General features: G+C 37.9%; 2 protein-coding genes across 2 annotated transcripts; one reads left to right on the forward strand and one right to left on the reverse strand.

Annotated features, from left to right (window-relative positions):
• The first annotated feature begins 11,444 nt into the window (after window positions 1-11,444).
• LOC120133425 lies at window positions 11,445-12,316 on the forward strand. Its single transcript, XM_039150009.1, has 3 exons — window positions 11,445-11,650; window positions 11,743-11,986; window positions 12,083-12,316. Exons 1-3 carry the CDS (start codon window positions 11,445-11,447, stop codon window positions 12,314-12,316), a joined length of 684 nt encoding a protein of 227 aa, XP_039005940.1.
• A 9,620-nt stretch (window positions 12,317-21,936) lies between these two features.
• LOC120133426 ((R)-mandelonitrile lyase-like) lies at window positions 21,937-23,940 on the reverse strand. The gene is made up of 3 exons (XM_039150010.1): window positions 23,839-23,940; window positions 22,144-23,711; window positions 21,937-22,061 (listed from the first exon to the last, which is right to left on the reverse strand). The coding sequence occupies exons 1-3, from the start codon at window positions 23,938-23,940 to the stop codon at window positions 22,013-22,015; spliced, it is 1,719 nt and encodes a 572-aa protein (XP_039005941.1). The 3' UTR covers window positions 21,937-22,012.
• Between the last annotated feature and the right edge of the window lie 439 nt (window positions 23,941-24,379).

A 24,379-nucleotide genomic window follows, 5' to 3' on the forward strand; every position in this document is an offset into this window, starting at 1 on the left:
ATCCCTCATTAATTGTTCAAACTCGGGATCTTCGTCAGCTTCGGGTGGAGCTTGTGAAGAACTAGCTCCCGGAGTAGAAGATCGAACCCATGCACCGGTTTCCTTATTTTTGACCCATCCCGCTCTTGTTAAAGAAAGAAGATTGATTTGTTTCTTAAGAGGAAATGAGGCATCTAGACCAACTCGGAGTTCGGCTTTAGAAAAGAGATTACTAAGGATACAACCGTAAACTAGTGAAGAACAGAGTTTCTTATTTGGCACTAAGTTAACGGTTTCAACGATCTCAGCAAAGATAATCTCGGAAAGGTTTATTTTTATATTGTTTTCAAAACAATGCAACCACCAAAGGTCTAAAGCTCTAAGAGTAGAATAACGACCCCCGGATGGTCGAAACCACCAAGTGATCATAAGATGAAGAAAACGCTCATGGAGATCTAAAACACTTGCACTATCATTCCGTTTATATCGTGAGCCTAAAACTTGTTTTTCGTTTGATAAACCTTCATTATCCAAGCCTAAGGCATTGGCTATGTAATCCGGATCAAGATGGAAATATTGACCTAGGAGGTAGGAACGCACTCCTATGGTTTTGGTTTTGTCACGATTTTTGATACAAACGGCATTACAGTAGAAGATACGAACAAGTTGATGATAGACAATGGGTTCAAGTTCGAAAAGTTTATCAAATTTCCATTCGTGCAAGATAGGGAGATATTTAAAGTTAATGTCAACCATAGTTTGAAGAGATGGGATACGTTCTTCCCTAATCTTATACGAGTCAAAATATTGGTAAAACCAATAACGATAATCTTTAGGACCCGGTTGATTGAAACAAGAATTTTGGATAGTCAAGTTAGGATCAAGATTTGGAATAGGATTTTGAGGGATAGGAGGAGGATTTGAAGGTGGATTTTGACGACTAGAACGACTAGATGAAGACCTAGGACGTTTAGGATTGGACATGGTTTAGGAAATCGGAATAGAATTGATAACCTGCAATTTTAAAAACAAATGTATGCAATTCAATTAATCCCAAAACTCAAATGAGTCCTCAATATTTCAAGATTCTCTAAATCAATCCTAATGGGCAAAGTTTTTGAAAAACTTTTGAAAAATATGGTTTTGAGAAACAATATATGTATAGTTTTTCATAACAACAACATAATTTAATCAAAACACAATAATTTGAAAAATAACATTTTTTTCTCGAAAATTTAAAAAAAAATTGAAAAATTCTTGTGTTTTTGATGAAATTAGTTGTAACATCTAGTTTCTAATCACTAAATAATCAATGCCTGATCACTATTTCAACCTAGAACTAATTGAAACTAATCCTATGTTCAAAAATAATGAAATAAAGAGTTTAGAAAAATTTACCTTGAAAGATGAAGATTGAGGGATTTAGATGTTGTTTGCACGATTTTAATGATTCCAACAGGTTTAGAAGATGATATTTGATTCGAATTCCGATTAATATCGATGATTTGAGGCAAGAAAGGAGATTTGAGTGTTTGAGGAGGGTGAGAAACGGTTTGAAGAAAAATATAAGGGTTTTGGGAATTTTGGGGTGTTCTGCCCGATTTTAACAGAACCCCAGGGGGGTATCGATTCCCCTGTGGGGGGAATCGGTTCCCCTTCAAAGGGGGAATCGGTTCCCTCATGGGGGGATCGATTCCCTCTGCACAAAAATGCTAAAATCCGATTTTAAACATCCAAAATGCTAAATTAATCTTCTTTAGTGGTATTGGCAACCCATATATTGAAAAATAATCATGTTCAAACAATTAAATTAATCTTTAATCAATTTTTGAACATAAAATTAATTTTCACTAAGAATTATAAACTCCCCTAACTAATAGCAAGAATGCAATAAAAAATTATTATTATTATAAGCATTTTTCAAGATTTATTAAAAATACTAAAATTATTTTAAACACTAAGTGAAGATAGGTCAGTTAAACCTAATTCTCTCCTAAGTGTCCAAAATCTTTCCTTATCTAAGGGTTTTGTAAAGATATCCGCTAATTGGTGCAAAGTATCAACAAATTCTAGAACTACATCTTCCTTAGTGACATGGTCTCTAATGAAGTGATGTCTTATTTCAATGTGTTTGGTTCTAGAGTGTTGGATGGGATTTTTAGTGAGACAAATAGCACTAGTATTGTCACACTTGATAGGAATAGTACCTACTTCAATTCCATAATCAAAAAGTTGTTGTTTCATCCATAAAACTTGTGCACAACAACTACCAGCTGAAATGTATTTGGCTTCAGTGGTAGATAATGCAACACAATTTTGTTTCTTTGAAAACCAAGAAATCAACATATTTCCAAGGAATTGGCAAGTACCAGAGGTGCTTTTCCTATCTAATTTGCATCCTCCATAATCCGCATCAGAAAAAGCATGCAAGCTAAAGCTAGAGTCTCTAGGATACCAAAGTCCTAAACTAGGAGTGTCCTTAAGGTATCTAAAGATTCTCTTAACAGCTAGTAAATGTGATTCTTTAGGACATGATTGAAACCTAGCACACAAGCAAACACTAAACATAATATCCGGTCTACTTGCGGTTAGATAAAGCAAAGAGCCAATCATTGACCTATATAATTTAACATCTACACATTTACCTCCTTCATCCAAGTCAAGCTTTGTTGAAGAGCTCATTGGAGTGTTATGAGGTTTCCCATTTTCCAGTCCAAACTTCTTGAGCATATCTTTGACGTACTTAGCTTGATTAATGAAGATGCCATCTTTTCTTTGCTTGATTTGGAGTCCCAAGAAAAATGAGAGCTCCCCCATCATGCTCATCTCAAACTCACTTTGCATTAGCTTAGAAAATTCTTGACAAAGAACATCATTAGTAGAACCAAATATTATATCATCAACATAAATTTGAACTACTAATAAATCTTTACCTTTTCTCTTTAAAAACAATGTAGTGTCAACCTTTCCTTTTAAAAACCTTTTTCAATTAAAAAATTTGACAATCTTTCATACCAAGCTCTAGGAGCTTGTTTTAAACCATAAAGAGCTTTTGTCAATTTTAAAACATGATCCGGAAAATTTGAATCTTAAAAACCTGGAGGTTGTTCCACGTACACTTCTTCTTTTATAAAACCATTTAAAAATGCACTTTTAACATCCATTTGATATAATTTAAATTCATTGAAACATGCAAATGCTAATAACATTCTAATTACTTCCATCCTAGCTACGGGAGCGTATGTTTCATCATAGTCTATGCCTTCTTCTTGAGTATAGCCTTGAGCAAAAAGTCTAGCCTTGTTCCTCACTATATTACCACTTTCATCAAGTTTATTTCTAAAAACCCATCTAGTACCTACAGTAGATTTATTATTAGGTCTTTCAACTAATGTCCATACTTTACTTCTCTCAAATTGATTTAATTCTTCTTGCATAGCCATAATCCAATGTTCATCTTTTAATGATTCTTTGATGTTCTTAGGCTCTATGCATGAAATAAATGCAACATAATTACAGATATTTCTAAGAGAAGATCGAGTAGTTACCCCTTTTGATGGATCACCTATAATTTCACCATCTTTGACATAGTTGTACTCTCTTGGAAAAGATACTTCCCTTTCTTCAATGGTTGGATTCTCGAGGGGATCATGAGTTTCCTCATCTTTTGTTTCTTCCTTTGATGATGATTCTCCAACGTCATGTCTAACGTCATTTGCTTGTACAATACCTACATCATCATTAACAGAAGAATCCTTCCTCGGAAGGGGATTATCATCGAAAACAACATGTATAGACTCTTCTACAACTAAAGTTCTTTTATTAAATACACGATAAGATTTAGAATTTAAGGAATAACCCAGAAAAATTCCTTCATCACTTTTAGCATCAAATTTACCAAGATTTTCTTTACCGTTGTTTAAAACAAAATTTTAAGTTGAATTTGACTTGTCATCTATATGAATAAGAAGATAGAAGTATTAGAATTAAGTTTGGATAACATGGAAAATTTGGTATGATTATTGATTTCTATTTGGAGAATAGAATTTTGAGGTTTAAGATGAAATAAATGGATATAAATTGGTTTAAGTATGTATATTTGAGTTAAGAATAAAAAAGGGGATGAAATATAAAGAATTGAAGCAAAAATAGTGAATTTTAGTGTAATGAATAGTGATTTCTAGTTTGAGCAAAATTTCCAGAATGTGCAAGGGGAACAGATTCCCCCTTGGGGGGTATCGATTCCCCCCTAAATGAAAAAAATAGAATTTGGTTCATTAAACTAGTTTAGGTTATTAATATCAAGTTTAAGGTTTAGGCTTTTGATAGTTGTTTTGAAATGTTATATTTATGTAGATATTGAGCCTAAACAAGTTTGAAAATAATCAAAGGATTAGGATCGAATTAAAACAAGGCTAAAGTGAGTGCAATTTAATTGTACTTATGTTATCAAAAAATATTGGCTTGCGATGAGCCAATGATGGAGTTACTATGGTAATAAGTGACTCCTAAAATGTTATATGATTCTTACGAGTGCATTTTAGTTTACTGGATTATAAGGAATTGGACTTGAAATAAGTCTATTTCCAATAATTATAGTGTATGGAGTATTGATTCTAAAAATGTGAATGACATGAACTGTATGTATACTTGATTATATGAACTGATATGTGCTATATGATTTATGTGATATGCCATATATGAAAATAAAATATGAATTATAGAAAAGGATTATATGAGTTATGTGAAAAAGATGATTCAAAGCATATGTGAAGTTTATATGAACATATGTGAATAAGATATGATATACATTTTTACATGAATCCATTAGAAATGATATATATTACATGAATTAAACCTATGAGATACATATTGTATGAAATGATACAGATGTTTACACATACATGTGTTATGTGACAGAATAATGGTATATACGATCACAAGAAAAAATGACATGAGTACATGAACATATGAAACATAAGAATAATGCCTGTGTTATATGATACGGGAGCTATAGGTATAGTTGGCATGCCAAGAGTCGAGGGCTTCATAGGTCATTCGGGATAATACAATGGTCCTTCGGGACAATACAATGGTCTTTCAGGACAATACAGTGGTCCTTCGGGACAAATTTCATATGCCACTCAGTGGGACTTATACGAGCTGTGGTGACAACATTAGTGCACAACCTCAATGTACTCGCATACCTTCAGTTCTCAACAGTGTACATGGGCTAATAAAGAGATTAAATATAATATATATGATGTATATGTTTTTGATGATATGAAATGTTACAAGAATTATATGATGATATATGTTTTTATATGATATGAATTGTATGAAATGATATATGCGTGTTATAAATCATTGTATCTATTATAAGAATGATACCTAATGGATATGATAGGAGCATAAGAGATTATATGAACAAGAAATAAGAAATATGAATGATAATAGTATATGAATATGATGGAGATCATGATAATGTTGGTATATATATATATATATATACATGTATGTATTCTGTTATGTGAGATGTTTTATGATTTTTATTATATGTTTATATGCCTCACTAAGTCATCGACTTAGCGTGTGATTGTTTCACAAGTAGGTTTGGAAAGTGGAAAGAGAAGTAAAGAGGAACAAGACAAGTCAGTTCTCCTTACCGAAGATCAGATCATAAATATAGATAGAATTGCATGTATTTTGTTAGAAAGAATTTAGTTGGCATGTAATAATATAAAAGATTTGTATTGGATACGCTCTGATCGAGTTTTGGTGAGAGATTGGACTAGCCTCTAATTCATCCTTCTATACACTGGAAATTTTATTATTAGTTTCTGCTTTGTTCTATAAATGCATGGATTATCCTGGTACCACTATTGTTTAGTTGATGGTTAGAAAGATGTTCGGAAAGGGAAACACGTCATGAACCTTTGGATAGAAGGGATCTTAATTTTTGAATGTGTGGGGCTTGATGTCCAACGGATGTAGGGGCTATGAAGTATTTTCATGGTTGAAATATTCATTTCCCACGTTTATCTCTGGTCCATTAAGATAATTATCATTACTTGTTGGTGTTTGTTCTTTACCTGTTCTATTCTATGGTTATATGCTTTCTTGGTGCTGTTGTCAATTTTTTCCCAATAATGAAATTCCTGCTTTATATGGATATAGTTACATGTTTAGTGATTTTCAACAAATAACTTAGCAACTGCTTACCTGTATTTTGTTTTAGTTACTAAATGCTAATCAAGTATTCTCAACCTCAGTATGTTTAATTGCTAAAATAACTTTGTTTAACTACATTTTCTTTGATATGAGATTTCTTTAATAATCATGATTTTGGTCAATTAATTCATTTTGGCCATAGTTTTATGTTTTTATTTGTTAAATTCTTTTTGGATGCATGACTATGAGTTCTCTTATGATATCATTAATATGTGACCTAGTTGTTGGGATACTGAAGATCCAACATCTCTCTTGGTTCATTTTTCTGATGTAATGGCATCATATACTTCCACTCATTTGATGTATATTCCACTTGCCTCTTATAGGAGTTCTTTGAGGATGTCAGACCACTATTAAGCATGCAGTTGGTAGGGCAAACACTGGAAGGTTTGTTTCAGGTGTTTGACTCGTATGTGAACATGCTCATAAAAGCTTTACCTGGTTCAATTGATGAAGAAACAGACTTTGGGGGTACTGGAAATAAAATTGTGCGAATGGCTGAGAATGAGGCCCAACAAATTACATTGCTAGCAAATGCATCATTGTTGGCAGATGAACTTCTTCCACGTGCAACCTTGAAGCTATCCCCAAGTCAGGCTAGCTACAAGGACAGTTTTGGAATGACTTAGATATTAAATTGAAATCATGAGAGAGAGTGTCAGAGATAGAGTGGGTGAGTGAGAGAGGGTCATTGCTGGTCAGTCATTTGGTGAGGATTGGACGGTTTTTGTGGACAATCTGAGTAAAAGGGTAACATGGAGAACAATAAAGGAAATATTTCAACAGCAGGGAAGTGTTTATCGTGTCTTTATTCCGAGCAGTTCTAACAAGCCAAATTATAGAAACCATACTTTTGCTTTCGTCCAATTTACAAAGGAGGAAGGGTTGAAGAATGCAATAGCAAATGTCAGTGGTATATGGTTAGATGGTAAGAAAATCTCGGTAGGAGTAGCTAAGTATCAGAAGCTGAAACTTAGGCAAGCTGTTAGGAGCAATGTCAGAAGGGATGAAGACAATTTGATTAAGGGAGGGTATCGGAGTAGAAGAGTTGGACCTGAGTATTTCAGTCGGTTGAGAGACGAGAGATCGTATAAGGATGCGGTAGTATCTTTTGATGGGCAGAATGAAGGTCTGGCGTGTAAAGAGATTCGGGAGGGTCCTCCAGGCAAGAACGCAGGGTTGAGGAATCTGTGGGAGATGCATATTCTAACAGATGAATATGACTTGGAGAAAAGATCATTAACTGTGATTATCAAATCTCATTTAGATTTGGAAATAGTAGTGAAGGGGCTGGCTAGCGATGTGATCAAGGTCAAGGGAGCTAAATGGGGTTATGCATGGAATTCATGTATATTAACTTTTGGTTCGATGGAAGAGTTCGAGGAGGTGTGGTCGAGCAGACGAGAGAAAGTTGTCTTCTGGTTTGATTGGCTGGATCCACTTATGAGTGGTGAAGGTGTCCCAATGGCATTTTGTTCGGTGGAATTGTTTGGAATACCCTTGCTATGCTGGAATGCTTTTTTTATGGAAAAGATGGTATCAAGATGGGGAAAGCTGGTGTGTATTCACGAGTCGACGGCCAGAAGAGAAGATTTGGCGGTGGCTCGGGTTTTGCTAAGGGTAGCCAATCCTTTTGACATCCAGGAAACTTTTACATTGGGTTCATATGGGAGATCCTTTAAGGTAAAAATTAATGTGGGTTCGGTCTATACAAAACTGGAAAGCTCGCCAGTAGTAAACTTTACGGTGGCCGGAGATGGTGAATCTAGAGATGAAGCTTCATTAGAGGAGAAAGAAGAAAGGTTTTCTGATGGGGTAAGTAGTCAAAAATTGTGTGCTGAGGACTCTAGGGACACAGTAGACAGGTGGTTGGTAGAGGAAAACTGCACAACAATGGCAGGCGGTAGTGGAAGTCAGCATTTAATGTTGCAGGATGGAGAAGGTCAAACTAATGGTTTAAAGATGTCAGATTTTTCAGAAGAAGATTTGAATTTTAAAGGGGATTATCGGGGCCTTGGTTTAAGGAATGCTCCTTTAAATGATAGTGATAAAGCCCAGTTAGAGGACTTGAGTAAGCCCAACTCAAACAACTCTAGATTTTCTCCTTCTGGGCCAGTTATAAATTTAACTAATTTGGGTTATGGAAACCATAAGGAGTCCCGGGTGAAAGCTTTAGGAGAATAACATCAATCTGGTTCGATTGAATAATTTATACAGAATGAGGTTTCTGTTACGCTAGAATTAATTTCACTTCCCATTCATGGTGAGGCTAAGGACAGTAGGACTTCACAAAGCTCAAAAGAGGAAGGGTTCAAGGAAGTAATAGCTCAGGATAAGGAAGTTAGTAGTGCAGAAGGTTCAGAGGTGTCAAAGGAAGAAAGGACAATTCATATGGGTAGTAACCAGGGGATTGGAATCACCAAAAAGTCTTCTGTACATGGTTTAAGGAGTTGGTGTCCTCTAGGTCATTTGTCTAATAGTCTGCATATAAGAAATACATCGATTAGAAGGTGGAATTCTGGCTCGTTTTCTAGAGTGTATCGAAGATCTAGAGAAAGAAAGGTATGGTTTAATCCGAGTAGAGAAGAAAGAGCAATACATTCATTGGAACCTATTGATCATAACATGAATATTTCCGTTTCTATGATGTGTAATCATTCCCTTCCTGCTATTTTGGAGGGAAGATCTATGGGGGTCGAGGAGGAAGGAGGCTTTAGTCACATTTCTGCAGGTGATCATTTACAGTCTTCTAGGAGTGCAAAAGGTGCTGCAACTGTTTGTCAATATGGTTCAGTGGCTAGGAATGAGAATAGAAGAAAGAGAAGGCTTTTGATAAGGGAAGCTCTGGATGTGGTCAGTCGACTTACTGTATCTTCTACAAATTTCTCGGTATTTTTAGAGGAGGCTTTGGCTACATGGAAAGTTAGTAAAATTTTGGGGATTTCATTCAAAGAGAGTAAGAAGGCATTCTTGGAGAAAATTATAAATTATGAGGAGGTTTTGGATGTTAGTAAGGGAGGGTTGAATCCGGGAGAGTAGATTTTTGGTTGATTTTCTACATCGGGGCTTTGGTTTTATATCAATATTTATGATAAAGACTAAGATTATTTCATGGAATGTCAGGGGTATTGGTAAAAAGGAAAAATCGAGAGATATTGCTAATATGGTTAAGAGACTCAAACCGTGCTTACTTCTCATTCAAGAAACAAAATTAGAATTTTGTTCCTAGTCTCTAAGGAGAAGGATAGGTGAAAATACTCTAAATGGAGGATCTTTCACCCCAGCAGTGGGATCCGCAGGTGGTCTTATGGTTTTGTGGAATGATAAGGAATTTGAAGTTTCCAATAGCCATTTAAGTGGTAGATTCATTGCAGTTTATGGGAAATTTAAGAACTCTAGAGAAGAGTGTGATTATTAATGTGTATGGTCCTTCCATTGATTCTGAGAAGGCTGAATTCTTCAGGGAGTTGCTGGATTTTTTTGCTGCTCAAACCGTGTCAGTCTGTATTGGGGGTGATCTTAATGTGTACCTTAACCCGGCAGAGATATTGGAAAAGTCCCAAAACTGGCTCTCCATTGATATTCTTAGAATTTCTTGAACCAATCTAACTTAATTGATATTCCTTTAGCTGGGGGAAGGTTTACATGGTGTAACAATAGAGAAGCTTCTACTTGGGTCAGACTAGATAGGTTTCTATTTTTTGGGAGTTTTCTGGTTTGTTTTCCGAATATCGTCCAAAGCCTATTACCTAGATCGCTTTTTGACCATAATCCTATTTTTTTAGAGGAAAATATTTGGATTGGGGTCCTAAACCGTTTAGATTTTTTAATTACCAGTTAGAATATGAAGGTTTTAAGGGCTTGGTTAAATCGTCCTTGGATAATTAGAGGGTGAGCAGGAAGAGAAGGGGTATTTTCAACTTTTTACAAGGAGCTAAAAATTCAATTAGAATATGGTCTGGAAGAAAATTCCATAGGATTTCTAGGTCTAGTACTGATTTGGAATTGAAGATTAATGATCTTGAAGTTAAAGCACAAGGTGGTGTTATCTCCCAACAGGAGTGGGATCAGTTGATGCAGTCCAGAACGGTTCTTTAAAGGCTGTATCGGACTGAAGAAAGTATTTGGTTTCAGAAATCAAGGGAAAAATGGATTAAAGATGGGGACAAAAATACAAAATTTTTCCATCTGTCTGCGCTCAATAGAAGTAAAAGGAATGAAATCACAAGCTTGAAGATTAATGGCTCAATTGTTTCAGACCGCAATCGATCAAGTCTCATATTGTGGATTTTTTTAAGAAAGCTTATAATTCTAAGTTCACTATGGAAGTTGATGATTTATCACTGGATTTCGCAAAGCTTACAGGGGTTCAATCCTCAAAGTTAGAGGAGCAGTTCTTAGAATAGGAAATATGCCAAGCGGTAGCTACCTCGGGCAGTTCTAAAGAACCAGGACCAAATGGCTTCACCATGGGATTTTTCAAGAAGTTTTGGCCTAACCTGAAGGAACATGTTGTGAAATTTTTTCTAGAATTCTTCTTAGGCAAGAAATGGGACCATGGGATCAATCATGCGTTTATTACGCTTATTCCGAAGAAGATACAGCCGGTTAATGTAGAGGACTTTAGACCTATTAGTCTAGTAGGCAACCTCTATAAGATTCTCTCTAAAGTTCTATCTAAGAGGTTGAGTTGCTGTGTTGGAGATATTATTAGTCAGTCACAGTTTGCTTTTATCCCGGGGAGACAGTTGTTGGACTGCGCCTTCATAGCGAATGAAGGTATTGACTATTAGAGAAAGAAAGGGCTGCAAGGGGTTATTTTTAAAGTTGATTTTCGTAGAGCATATGACTATGTGGAATGGCCAATATTATTTAGAGCAATGTTAGAGATGGGTTTTGGAAGTAGATGGTGCTCGTGGATTTCTCAGTGCCTTTCAACAGCCTCGATATCGATTCTTGTTAATGGGTCTCATTCAGAAGAGTTCCCTATAGACAAGGGGCTAAGACAAGGTTGCAGTCTTTCCCCACTCCTGTTTAACATTGTTGGAGAGTTACTACATTTAATGCTCTCTAAAGCAGTTGATAAGGGTTTATTTCAAGGCTTTGTTATTGGGAAACCTGAAAATTCTACTAGATTGTATCATCTTCAGTTTGCAGATGATTTAATCATATTTTGCCAATCCTCTCTTTCTTAGATCAAGAATGTTAAAAGAGTGTTGAGAATTTTTAGTATGATGGCGGGTCTGCATCTTAATTTGGCGAAGAGCAAGCTACTGGGAATTAATATGGAAGAGGAAGATTTAATAGATTGGGCATCACAAATTGGCTGTTCAGTATGTTCTTTTCTAACAGAATATTTGGGACTTCCATTGGGAGCTAAGAAAAACTCGGAGACTTTATGGGATCCAGTTTTTCGAAATCTAAGTGCCAAGCTTGCTGGGTGGAAAGCTACATGTTTGTCATTGGCTGGTAGGACAGTCTTATTGAAATCGGTGCTAACTTCTTTACCAATTTTTTTTTATCATTGTTCAGAATGCCTAACAAAATCGGTAAGAAGTTAAATTCGTTAATGGCTAATTTCTTATGGGGTGATAAAGAGGGAAAGAGGAGAATCCATTGGGTAAACTGGAGCACGGTTTGTAAGCCTCTTAATTATGGTGGTCTTGGTGTTCTAGATTTGAATCTCACCAATCGGGCACTTCTGGGAAAGTGGGTGTGGAAATTTGCCAATGATAAGAGCTCCCTATGGAAATGTGTGTTGAGCAGCAAACACAAGGTTAGTTGTAAGTCAATATCTATTAGGGAGGTTTCTCATCCACAATCTTCTTGGATTTTGAGAGGTATTGCTAATAAATACTTGAAGAATGATTAGGAAGGAATTAGTCTGAGATCAAATTCGAAACTGATAGTGGGAAATGGAGAATCCATCTTTTTTTGGAATGATATTTGGGCCGATGAGAGTCCTCTCAAATTTCTTTTTCCTAGAATTTTTGTTCTCTCTCCTAATAAAGAGGGGAAGATTGCAGAGTTTGGTAGTTTTGAATCAAGCGGTTGGGTGTGGAATGTTCAAACTAGAAGGAGCTTAAGTGATTGGGAGCTGGCTTAATGGATGGATATGATGTCTAAACTAAAGGACATTCAACTTTCAGAGTTGGTGAATGATTTTCTGTCGTGGACTGCAAGTAGAGATGGTGTGTTTTTGACAAAATCATGCAGAAGTTCTCTTGGCCCTGTGTTAGGGAGTACTAATTTGTGGTCAAAAGGGGTTTGGCTGAGATTTGCTCCACCTAGGGTAGAAGCTTTCCTCTGGCAGCTTGCTCACCAGAAAGTAGCAGTCAAAGCTGAGCTGGTTAAGAGAGGTCTACCACTCGGAGATGACATTCTTTGTCCTTTATGTAAGGAAAAGGAGGAATCAATGCAACATTTATTTATTTCGTGCGTTGTTGTTTGGGAATTATGAAATAAATTAGCTAGTTTTTGGGATGTATCGTTGGTTTTACCACAAGACCCTCATTCTATTCTTATTTCCTAGGGTGAGTTGAGGGTGAACTCGACTATTTGGAAATTTATTCCGGGAGTCATCTTTTGGTCTATTTGGAAAGTTAGGAATGCTGTGGTTTTTTAAGGTTCTCCTCTTGACAGATTGTCTTTGTTTTTCATTGTTAGATTCAGGCTATCTAATTGGTTTCTAGCCAAATTCCCTAAGATTTCCATTCATGAGGATGTGCTGATTGGTAATCCATCTCTGACAGATGGAGTTATACCTTCTAAAAACAAAGTTTGTGATGTTTTTAGATGGATTCCCCTCTGGTCGATTTCCTTAAATTGAATGTCGATGGAGCTGTCAGATTAGATGGTTCGGGTGGAGGAATTAGAGGTATTTTAAGAGATTGGAATGGTTGTACCCTTTTGACTTTTTCAGAGAATGTTGGCATAGGAACTCCTCCACTTGCTGAATTAAAGGCTATTAAAAGAGGCATTGAAATATTTTTGTCATCTAGTTGGGAATTTATTGGTAGGTTGATCGTTGAAAGTGATTGCTCATCTGTAGTGGAGTGGATTCAGTCCCCGGTTTTGGCTCCTGTCTTCTTCTCTCCTCTAGTTTATCAGATTTCGACTCTTATCACTGGCAAGGTTCATTCGGTGAGGTTGATTCCAAGGTCGTGCAATGAGGAGGCGGACAATCTAGCTAAGAAAGGGATATGTTGATTGTAAAGTTTATAATGTGGTTTTTATGTTTTCAGTGAGTAGTTTGTTTCTGCCAGGAGGAGTGGCTTTGTTTTATGGATAGTTTTGTAGTGTAATTGTTAAATCTTATGTAAATGTTCTCATTTAATAAAAGTTCTAAGGCACTATTTTCCTCCTTCCGCTGATTAAGGAGTTTTATTTCAAGCTCCTTTAATCAAGAGGGGGGGTTTAACGAGGCCTACCATTCTTAAAAAAAGGCTAGCTACAAGGATGACTACCGTAGAAGAACTTCAGATAGGCAAAACCGTCACCCTGAGCAACGGGAATGGAAGAGGCGCATTCTGAGTTCAGTTGAGAGACTAAAGAATACATTTTGTCAATAGCATGCCCTAGATCTCATTTTCACAGAAGAAGGCGATAGCCATCTTACTGCTGAAATGTACATTAATATGGATGATTCTGCAGATGAGGTGGAATGGTTTCCATCTCCAATATTTCAGGTAATTTTATCATTCTTTTCCATTTTGTTATATTTTAGTATCCTTTCATATGGTTCTATTGGATAACAAAGCTATGAGTTAATTATTAAGACATTGGTGCTTAGAGTCTCTTGCTTTGTACACTCATTGCATATTCATCAAATCTTGTCGTGATGCAGGAACTTTTTGCAAAACTAAACAGGATGACTAGCCTGACAGCAGATATGTTTGTAGGAATGGAAAGATTTGCCACATTACTATTGATGCGACTTATATAAATTGTTATCATATGGCTTTCAGAAGATCAAAGCTTCTGGAATGATATTGAGGAAGGACCGAGGCCTTTAGGTCCATTAGGTTTACAACAGGCATGCAAACTTAGTATCATTCTTTTTATGTTTATAAATCTGTGTAGGATTCTTGAAATTGACCTATTTCTTGTACATGTGCATCTTTATCTAGATATAAAATTTGTCATATGCTTTGCTTCCCAAGGTCGATACCTATAAAGAAATCTTCATAGAGTTGTCAATGAAATAATTGCTAAAGCCATGGCTGCATTTTCTGCTACAGGAATGGATCCATATAGGTATGCTATGATGCTTATTATTATTAGTCTCCCCAACTATGCCTGTTCATTCTAAATGGATGTATACTATTGGTACAACCAATTCCATAATGCATAGATTGCACATCATTTCAAGAACTTAATTTTTTTAAACATCAATAGCGTAAAATATTTTTGACTTATGGCGTGTAGAGCGAGAGTGAGAGAGGAGCGGAATCGTTTTGTGTCTCTTGATGGAGATAGAGTGGTGTCTGGAGGTGGATCGTGGGTTGCATTCGTTGACAATCTTAGTAGGAGAGTGCATAGAAGTGTATTATGGGATCGTTTTAGCCTCTATAGTAAGGTGATTAAAGTTTTTATTCCGTTTGTTAATAGAAGACCTCATTATAAGGACAAGACGTTTGCCTTTGTACACTTTGCGAGTAAAGAGGATTTGATTAAGGCTAAAGAGAAGATGAACAACGTCCTAGTTGATGGGAGGAGAATATTGGTGTCATATGCGAAATATCAGAGGAGTAGTTTTCCGAGGAACTTGAAGCACAATAGTGTCGCAGAGGCTGCAGGTGTAGAGATATCGAAAAGGAAAAATGCATCTAGCCAAGTGGTTGAGGCAAGGAAGAAGGAGATGATGAACAGGTTCCATGATGGAGAACATATAAGGATACGGTAGTAGGTTTGAAAAAATTTGAGGGTCAGCAATCCAGAAACCTTGGTGATAAGAGAGAGGAGAAGAAGCCTTTGGATATCTTTATTCCAATGGAGGAAAGATCATGGATGAGGTATTCTTTAACAGGTATCGTTAAAGCGATATTTAAGGTTGAATTTGTGCAAAGGGTATTGAGAACTGAAGGAATCAATGTTAAGGTAATTAGATGGGGATATGCGAAAAATGCATGTTTGATAGTATTCCATTCTGTGGAGGAGAAAGAAGCAGCATTGGAAGAAAAGTGGGAGGCTTTGTCTTTTTAGTTTGAACGGTTGGAGTCTGTGATAGAAGAAAGGGGTGTTCCATTACCTTATTGTACAATATCCATGATGGGTGTTCCATTAAACTGTTGGTCAGTTCCATTTTTTATCAGTTTGGCTTCGAGATGGGGCAAATTAGTGAAGATTCAAGAGCAGATAGCTCAAAGAGTTGATTGTAGGGTGGCTCAGATGTTATTAAGGGTTGAAAGTCCGTTTGACATCCCTCCACATGTCATCATTAATACTTATGGAAGGTCCTTTACTATTAAGATTAAGGTAGACAACATCGATGATTTCTTCCTTGAGCTTGAAGTTAGGGTTGGTGATGATGGGGTTGATGAAGATGGTTCTGAAGGAGGATCAGTGGATCATTGGGAGGAGGTTTCTTCAGATGGGAGCAAAGGTAAGGATCGAGGAGGTCTGCAAGGGCAGTTGAATTTCCATCAGTTGTCATACTCTAGGAACAGGGCAGAAGAGTGGGTTCGAGGTACCTCACAGGGAGGTGGTTCAATGAACGAGGGTAATTTGAAGAAAAAAAAGCTGAAGCCAGTGACATTTTTAATGTTGACCTTTGTACCGAGGGGACAATACTAGGTGTAGGTCTCAGTAAGCAGATTATGTCAGGGGCCTTTTCTGACGGGAGGAAAAATGTGGCCAGCTTAGAAGGAGTTACCTTGGGGAAAGATAAAGTGGCTCTAGTTGATGGGCTGATTTCCAGCAACGGAAGGATGGAGGTATATGGGCCTGAGCAGGTTAGTCCAACAGTAAACAAAAATGGGAATAAAAATGAAGCTTTTGGATCAGCTACACAGGTTGAAAATGGTATGCAGTATGGGTTTGTATCATTGTCCCAGCGGCATCCTTCTGGAAGAGTGCGTCGGTTAGTAATGTTGAAAGAGGCTTTCATAACAGAGTTTATATTAGGAGGTGGGATGCTAAAAGTTGTGGTGGAAGGACGATGTTATGGGATCAGGAGATGAGAAACAGGGGAGGACAGAAGCAATGGAGTGTTGGAAAGTATCAAATTTGTTGGGGGTAAAGTTTAAAGGAGGAGAAAAAGAATTTGTGACCAAAGTTTCTCCTTTGGTGAAGGATAGAGATGATTGAGGGGCGGTAGTTGGTTCAGAGGTTAAGGTCATAAAATGAATTTGATGATAGAATGGTCCATTATGTGTTGGAATGTTAGGGGTCTGGGTAGGAAGGTTAAAGCTAGAGCTATTCGGAGATTTGTTGAGGAGAAAAACCCGACTATCTTATTTCTTCAAGAATCCAAATTAGAAGTTGTTAGTACTATGTTAGGAAGGAAAATGGGGGGGAAAATCCTTAATGGTTTGGCTGTCGTGCCTGCTTTAGGTTCGGCTGGAGGACTAATAATAATGTGGAATCAGAAGGTATTTGTAGTTAAGGAAAAGGTCATCCATACTAGATTTGTCACATTAAAGGGATGGATGGATGGTATACCAAACATTTGTTGTTTCATAAATGTCTATGGTCCAAGTGTGGAAGCTGATAAAGAGCCGTTTTTCAGAGAGTTAACTTCGTTTCTGGAACAGGTAGACTGTCCAGTGTGCTTAGGTGGAGATTTCAATGCCCTTTTGACTCATGAAGAGAAAATGGGTGGTGAGGTGAATGTGGTTTCGATGAATAATTTTCGAGATTTTGTTTCTAAGGCAAATTTAATTGATTTGCCTTTAGTGGGGGGTCAGTTCACGTGGTGTAATAATAGGGAAACTCCCACTTTTGAGAGATTGGATCGGTTTTTAGTTGATCATATTTTTTTCTCGCAATTCCCAAAGATCAGCCAAACTTTGCAGCCTCGGTCCATTTTTTATCACAACATTATTCTGCTGGAGAATAGGGAATGTAATTGGGGGCCAAAGCCGTTTAGACTGTTTAATTATATGTTGGAGGAGGAAGGGTTTAACGAATTGTTGACAAATGAGCTGAGCAAATTGGGTGTATAGGAAAAATTTATGTCCATCTCCAAAATACTTAACCGGGTGAAGGATGTGGTAAAAAACTGGTTTGGTAAAGATTATCTTCAATTACCAGGAAAAATCAGAACGTTGGAGTCTGCGATCCAGGATATGGAATTGAAACTGCAACAAGGGTCTTCCTTGGTTTCAATGAATTCTATTGTTGAAGCAAAGAGAGATTTATGGGAGTTACAAAAGAAGAAAGAATCAATCTGGGTGCAAAAGTCTAGATTGAAATGGAGACTGGAGGGTGATAAGAACACAAGGTTTTTTCATAATAGTGCAGCAATTAGAGGGAGGGTAAACTGCATTAAAGCCCTCAAAGTTGATGGGGAAGTTATAGAAGATCCTAGGTCAGTTAAAGCTTCAGTTATGGAGTTCTTCAAGAGGTTGTATAATCAAAAAAACACCCTGGAGGCAGAGAAATTAAATCTGGACTTTCTTAGGCTCTCGGAAGGTCAGTGTTTAGCATTGGAGAAGCCTTTTTCTGAAGAGGAAGTTTGGGAAGCTATTGTTCATTCAGATATCAACAAAGCTCTGGGTTCGGATGGTCTGAACTTAGGGTTTTTTAAGAAGTTCTAGAATATTTTGAAGGATAATATGATGCGGTTTTTTAGGGATTTCTATGTGGGGAAGGAGTGGGAGCCGGAGGTGAATTTTTCCTTCATTTCTCTTATCCCAAAGAAGGCAAATCCGGAGGAGTTGGAAGACTTTAGGCCAATTAGCCTAGTGGGAGGTCTATATAAAGTTATTTCTAAGGTCTTAGCTAGAAGGCTGAGTTTTTGTATTAATGATATTATGAGTCCGTCCCAATTTGCTTTTATTCCAGGGAGGAACATCTTGGACTGCTCTTTTATTGCAAATGAGAGCATTGATTTTTGGAGAAAGAGAGGGCTGAAGGGAGCAGTCTTCAAGGTGGATTTTAAGATAGCGTATGACTCGGTGGATTAGAAAATCCTGATACAAATAATGAGCAAAATGGGGTTTGGTGATAAGTGGAGGGAGTGGATGTATCAATGCATGTCAACTGCTGAGATTTCGGTTTTAGTAAATGGGTCTCCTACGGAGAAATTTCATTCATCCAGGGGTCTGAGACAAGGATGTTCGCTTTCACCTATGCTTTTCAACTTGGTTGCTGAGTTGCTGCATTTGTTGTTAACTAAAGCAGTGGATTTGGGATTGTTTTTGGGGTTTGATTTAGGAGTGCATGATAGAGCATTCAAACTATCACATCTTCAATTTGCGGATGATCTTATAATTTTCAGTAAAGGCTCTATTCATGAGTTGAGGAATGTTAGAAGAGTGTTACTCATTTATGAGCTTCTGGTGGGGTTAAAGTTAAATATAGGCAGAAGCAGGATTTTTGGAGTAAATGTTGAAGATGGGGAGTTAGCTACTTAGGCAGACGTTATTGGCTGCTCGGCTGGATATCTTCCATCGGAATATTTAGTATTGCCTTTGGGGTACAAGAGGAATTCGGCTGCTATGTGGGATCCTATAGTGGCGAGATTTCATGCTAAATTGAATGGCTGGATAGATAAATCGTTGTCGATAACGGGAAGGGTGGTATTGGTCAAATTGGTGCTTTGCTCTCTACCGATCTATTTTCTGTCTATGTTCAGGATTCCAGTTGATGTGCTACTTAAACTTAACTCTATCATGGCTTCATTTCTGTGGGGGGGTCGATGGACAAGGAAAAAATCCATTGGGTCAACTGGAAGTCGGTTACTAAACCAAAGAAATTGGGGGGTCTAGGGGTCCCTAATCTAGCACTAGTGAACCGAGCCTTACTAGGGAAATGGGTATGGAAGTTTACTTCTAAAAAAAAGTCTTGGTGGAAGAGAGTATTTTGTGTTGTTTACAATCTGGATCTGAATTCCATTATTATGGGGAATTCGTGGTCAGTTCGTGCATCGTGGATTTGGAAAGGTGTGGTGAAAAACTTCTTCAACAGTGATGATTTTGGAGATTGTCTTAGAAGGAATATGCGTTTGAAGGCTGGAAATGGGGAAGCTGTGGAGTTTTGGAATGATGTATGGTTGGGTGATGTTCCCTTGAAAATTTTGTTTCCTAGACTTTATGTCTTATCAAATAATAGAGCGGGCAAAGTGATGGAGTTTATGGTGAAGAATGCCTCGGGTTGGGTGTGGGACATCCAAATAAGAAGGAACTTGGCTGATTGGGAAATTGAACAGTGGCTGCAGTTGATCACTATGTTGAATAATACCTCCCTTTTTCCTACTGAAGATGATTGTTGGATTTGGTTAGGGAATGGGGAAAGAACTTTCACAGCAAAGTCTTGTATAAAATCGTTCTTTGACCAAGGTCGTTTTGAGCAGAATCATGTGAATTGGGAAAAGAATATTTGGAAAGGTTTAGCTCCTCCAAGGGTGGAAATGTTCGTTTGGCAATTAGTGCTGCAAAGAGTACCGGTTAAAGAGGAGTTAGCTAAGAGAGGTGTTACAGAGATTGTTGATCAGCTTTGTGTTTTGTGTGGTCGGGAGGTGGAATCAGTTTCCCATTTATTTCTGCATTGCAGGGTTGCGTGGGGTCTGTGGTATTCCTTCTTGAAAATGTGGAATGTGTCGTTGGTGATTCCAAAGTGTACCATGGACTTTATAATTTTGTGGGATGATTTTATGACTAACTCTTTGATTTGGAAATTCATTCCTAGAGCAGTGATGTGGTCGGTCTGAAAATGTAGAAATGAGATTATCTTTCAGAAAGGAAAGCTGGATTTGGTCAGATTATCCTTCATTGTTAGATTTAGAGTGGCTTCCTGGTTTAGTGCTCGTTTCAAGGATGTGGGTATTCCTTTAGATTCTCTTGTAGGTGATTTGAAACTTGTAGATTCGGCAGGCAGATCAGGAAAGGGTTGCTATCAATCAGTTTGTTGGGTTCCTCCACCGGATGGGTTTCTAAAGTTAAATGTTGATGGAGCGATGGTTTCGGGGTGGGAAAAAGGAGGTATTGGTGGTCTGGTTCGGGATAGCAGTGGACTATTGCTACAGTGGTTCTCTGAATTAATAGGGGGGTGGTCCTCCTATCTTGGCAGAGTTGTTGGCAATTAAAAGAGGGATTTGTCTTATGGAGGAGTTGGATTTTGTCTCAAATCAGAGATTTATCGTGGAATCAGACTCATCTAACGCTCTGAAGTGGATCCAGAATCCGAGTTTAAGCCCCCCTATGCATCTATCCTTGGTGAAGGATATAGTTTCGAGTTGACCGGAAAAGATATTATATTTAGGCATATTTTGAGGGCGGCAAACTGGGAAGCTGACAAGCTAGCTAAAGATGGGATAGGGTGATTTTTGGGTTATATGATCGTGCTGATTAGTAGGAATTGTATTTTTCTGTTTGTTAGGTGGTTTGTTTTAAGTCTTATGTTCTTTAGTTGAAAGTTTAGGAGTTTGTTCAGTCTTTGTAATTTGGCTCTTGTGAATAAAAGTTTCATGGCACTCTTTTCATCATTCTTTGTTCCGTCATGTTACCTTCATAACATGGCAGGGCTTGAAGGAGGTTTTAATGAGGCCTACATTCTATCAAAAAAATAATGCATAGATTGCTTAATTTAGATCATTTTTTCCGTGGGGGAGTTATCACAGATGTGAGAAAGAGTGGGAATAGTAGTACTGACTTCCAAGTTTCTTATCACAATAGGTTTGCACCAATATCTGCATTATGCCTTTATCACTATTGCACCAAGAATTTTCCTACTAGGGAGATGGTGTAATCGATATCACTGACCTTATAACTTCTGATTTATAGAGAGTAAGAGTGAGCTTTAATGAGTTGCATCTGGGTTATAAGTGTTTTTAGATGGAGAAATGTTTGGTTTTGTTGAATATCTTTTTGTTTAGCAGTGTTCGATTAAACAGGAAGATTGGTATTGGCCATTTTGAAAAATTGTTGGGTGCATGTATATGGAAATTCTCACGAGTTGCCATTGAAGCATTTTTGTTTTTGTTCCGTCAGCGTGCTTCCTGATGATGACTGGTTCAACGACATATGTCAAGATGCAATAGAAAGATTAAGCGGGAAACCAAAAGCAGATCGGGATCTGAACAGCCCCACCGCCTCTGTTTCAGCACAATCAATTTCGTCCGTTAGATCGCATGGGAGTTCCTAGGTTGCCTTTTTTTTTACCCTTGTATATCTGATAGCTAACACATTTTAGCAATGACTATGGATTTCTCTACTCTATTCATAGCGAATCATTCTTTTTAAATTAATTCTGCTGTTGAATGAAGTATAGAGCACTACATTTCTTTGGGTTGATGCCTACATGGTCGGTCCATTTAATCTGTCAATTATTTGGTTGGCTTGGCTGCAGTTGTGTTGATGTATTTTGGAGGAATTTATTCAAGCATCACGTTTTAATCTTGACCACTGAATGGAGCAATGGAAGAACTGATCAATATCACTAGCAAATAAAAAAAAAATTATGACCAGTTTATACTGCTAAACTATTTCTTCATGTACAGTTTGTTCATTATCTCAAAAAAGACCAGTAATCGTACAAACTTTGATCCATCACCAACTAAAATTGAAAACTAAAAACAAATAGCCTATAAGTATCTGAATAGCAAAACCAGCAGCAGGCTTACAGCCATCCATCTCAAAAGCTACCATTTCAATCGCTTTCTCTCCTTGGTTATCCTCATGCCAACGTACCTGCGAGCACAAAGTAAAGCATATTAGGTTAGTTGTTCCGTTTTTACTGGGAAACAACCAGAGTTCACAATCAAACACTGACCTCCCAAGCATCATCACTGTTGCCTGAGGGTTGGTTCCCGGAGATACAGTAAACGTTGACCCGTCGACTACTCTGAGTGCATCGATTCCAGTGACATGATAATTTTGATCAACCACTCTCCCCACAACACACCCACCATGGTAATGCCATATGGTGCTCACGGTACGCCGGCAAAAATCAGCCATCATTTCGTAGTTTGATTGGTCAGCAGGCAATGAAGGTCCTACAAACCTGAAATTTCTGCCCCCAGACCATTCAGTGAACTTAAAATCATCCATGGATCGACTCCTCAAGATATCCCCGATCTTGCGTGTACCATTCACACATCTCTCCAAGTCTATAGGATTGCTAAAGTAGTTAAAGCGAATTATAGGGTTCACCCTGACATCGGTTGAGGCCAACCTTAATGAACCGATTGAGATAGGCCCGACAATCTTCTCCATGATGGTAGCCACTGTTAAAAGCAGAGGGGAGGAAGGTGGTCTGACAAACACTGACCGTGAAGGAGTCGTAAAAGGAATAACATTTGAAGCAGCCTCCAAATAAGCCCCCATTTCGGTTATCCCGGCAACTTGTATAAGTGAGTACTCTAATGGTATCGGAGGCAAAATCGAGATGCCATTCCTCGGATTATCGTAGACGAATTGACCTACGTTTGGATGGTGATACACAACCGGAATTCCCCAAGAAGACAAGTAAGGCCTAGGACCAATTCCACTCAGCAGCAATAATTGTGGGCTTCCAATAGCTCCAGCACATAGTATCACCTCACCTTTCTCCTTCACCATAGCGTGGTGATACCTTCCCATTTCATCGCGAAACACAATCCCGATCGCCGACTGCCGAGACATCACATTTGAAGAAGAAGAAGCCAGTAATACCCTTTCCACACTTGCATAAGTTGCTACTTTAATATTCTCTGGTTTTGCATAATTCAGAAGATCAGCGGCGCTGTGCCTCTTGCCCGAGCTATCGAAAGTGGAGCCACCGATCTTTGTTCCAACCAAATGTTCCAAACTAAACCCATGGTAAGGATCGATCCCTGCCTCAAGCAAAGCGTCCCTAACAGCTGACTGCCAGTTCCTTAACTCGGGCCTAAAAACAACTCCCTTCTCGACCCAATCATAAGATTGGTTAACCAAACTGAGATCCCAATCTACACCCGAACTCTCATAAAACTCTGGATCAGCTCGGCTATAGAAACCGGCATTGATGGCACTGCTGCCGCCAAGAACCCGTCCTCGGGCATTTAAAACGCCGTCCTCGGAAGTAAAGGTTTGAGCAGGAGAGTCGTAGGTGTCGACCTCGGTGAGTGCGGTCAAGAACCCTTCTTGATTCATCAAATTTTGGTTACCATAGGGAACGCCTCCTCTTTCTAGAACAAGAACCCGAAACGTCTGTGACAAGGTAGCGGCTAATGGACAACCTGCGGTTCCTCCTCCCACGACGATGTAGTCATAGTAGTCCTCTGTTGGAAAATACGTCGCATTCAACGCGAAGTTCAAGTAAAGCGGGTCTGCCCCAAAAACACCCAATATGAGTTGGCATTTCGAAACAAAAATGACCCACTAAACCTTTCTTGCATCTTGTTAGTTCCTCCAAGCAAAAAAATAGCTAAAACATCGAAAACCGGAATTCAAAGAAAGCAGAGATACCAAACGGAAACAGAGGGAACTTAAATGAATTGAACTGTACTGAGTACTGACCTCCTTGAGGAAGTGGTCTTGCGAGAGGAGGTGCAGAAAACAGAAACAAGATGGCAGTGCATTGAAAGCGAAAAACCAAGGCTCTCTGCATTTCTGTTTAGTTTTTTTCTTGGAGGAGTGAGAAAATTATCTTGGCGTTTACCTGAAGGACTTAGAAAAAGAGAGTAAGAACGAAAATTTCAGTTACATATTCAGTTGAATATCGTTATTGATTGTAAAAGGGTCCCACAAGAATCCAAGAGTGGACAATTGGTTGATCTCCGGTATATTTTAATCAACTGTCAATAACTTTTAAACAGTTTTTTTTATATATATATTTCCATTTTTCTTTTATCAAATTATTGCTAAAAGAAATGTGCAGATCTTATACCAGAGTACGAGTAAGGACCACGGCGTTTATCAAAAAAAAAAAAATAATCACATTTTTCATTTAATATTTTCGATCAGGCATCGTTAAGACTATATTTCTCGATCTAACATCTTTTACAGAAAGTTGCACCCCTACAACGCGTTTAACGCTAATTTGGAGT

This window comes from Hibiscus syriacus, unplaced genomic scaffold (genome assembly GCF_006381635.1).
Source record: "Hibiscus syriacus cultivar Baekdansim isolate YM2019G1 unplaced genomic scaffold, ASM638163v2 tig00110580_pilon, whole genome shotgun sequence".
Lineage (NCBI taxonomy): Eukaryota > Viridiplantae > Streptophyta > Magnoliopsida > Malvales > Malvaceae > Hibiscus > Hibiscus syriacus.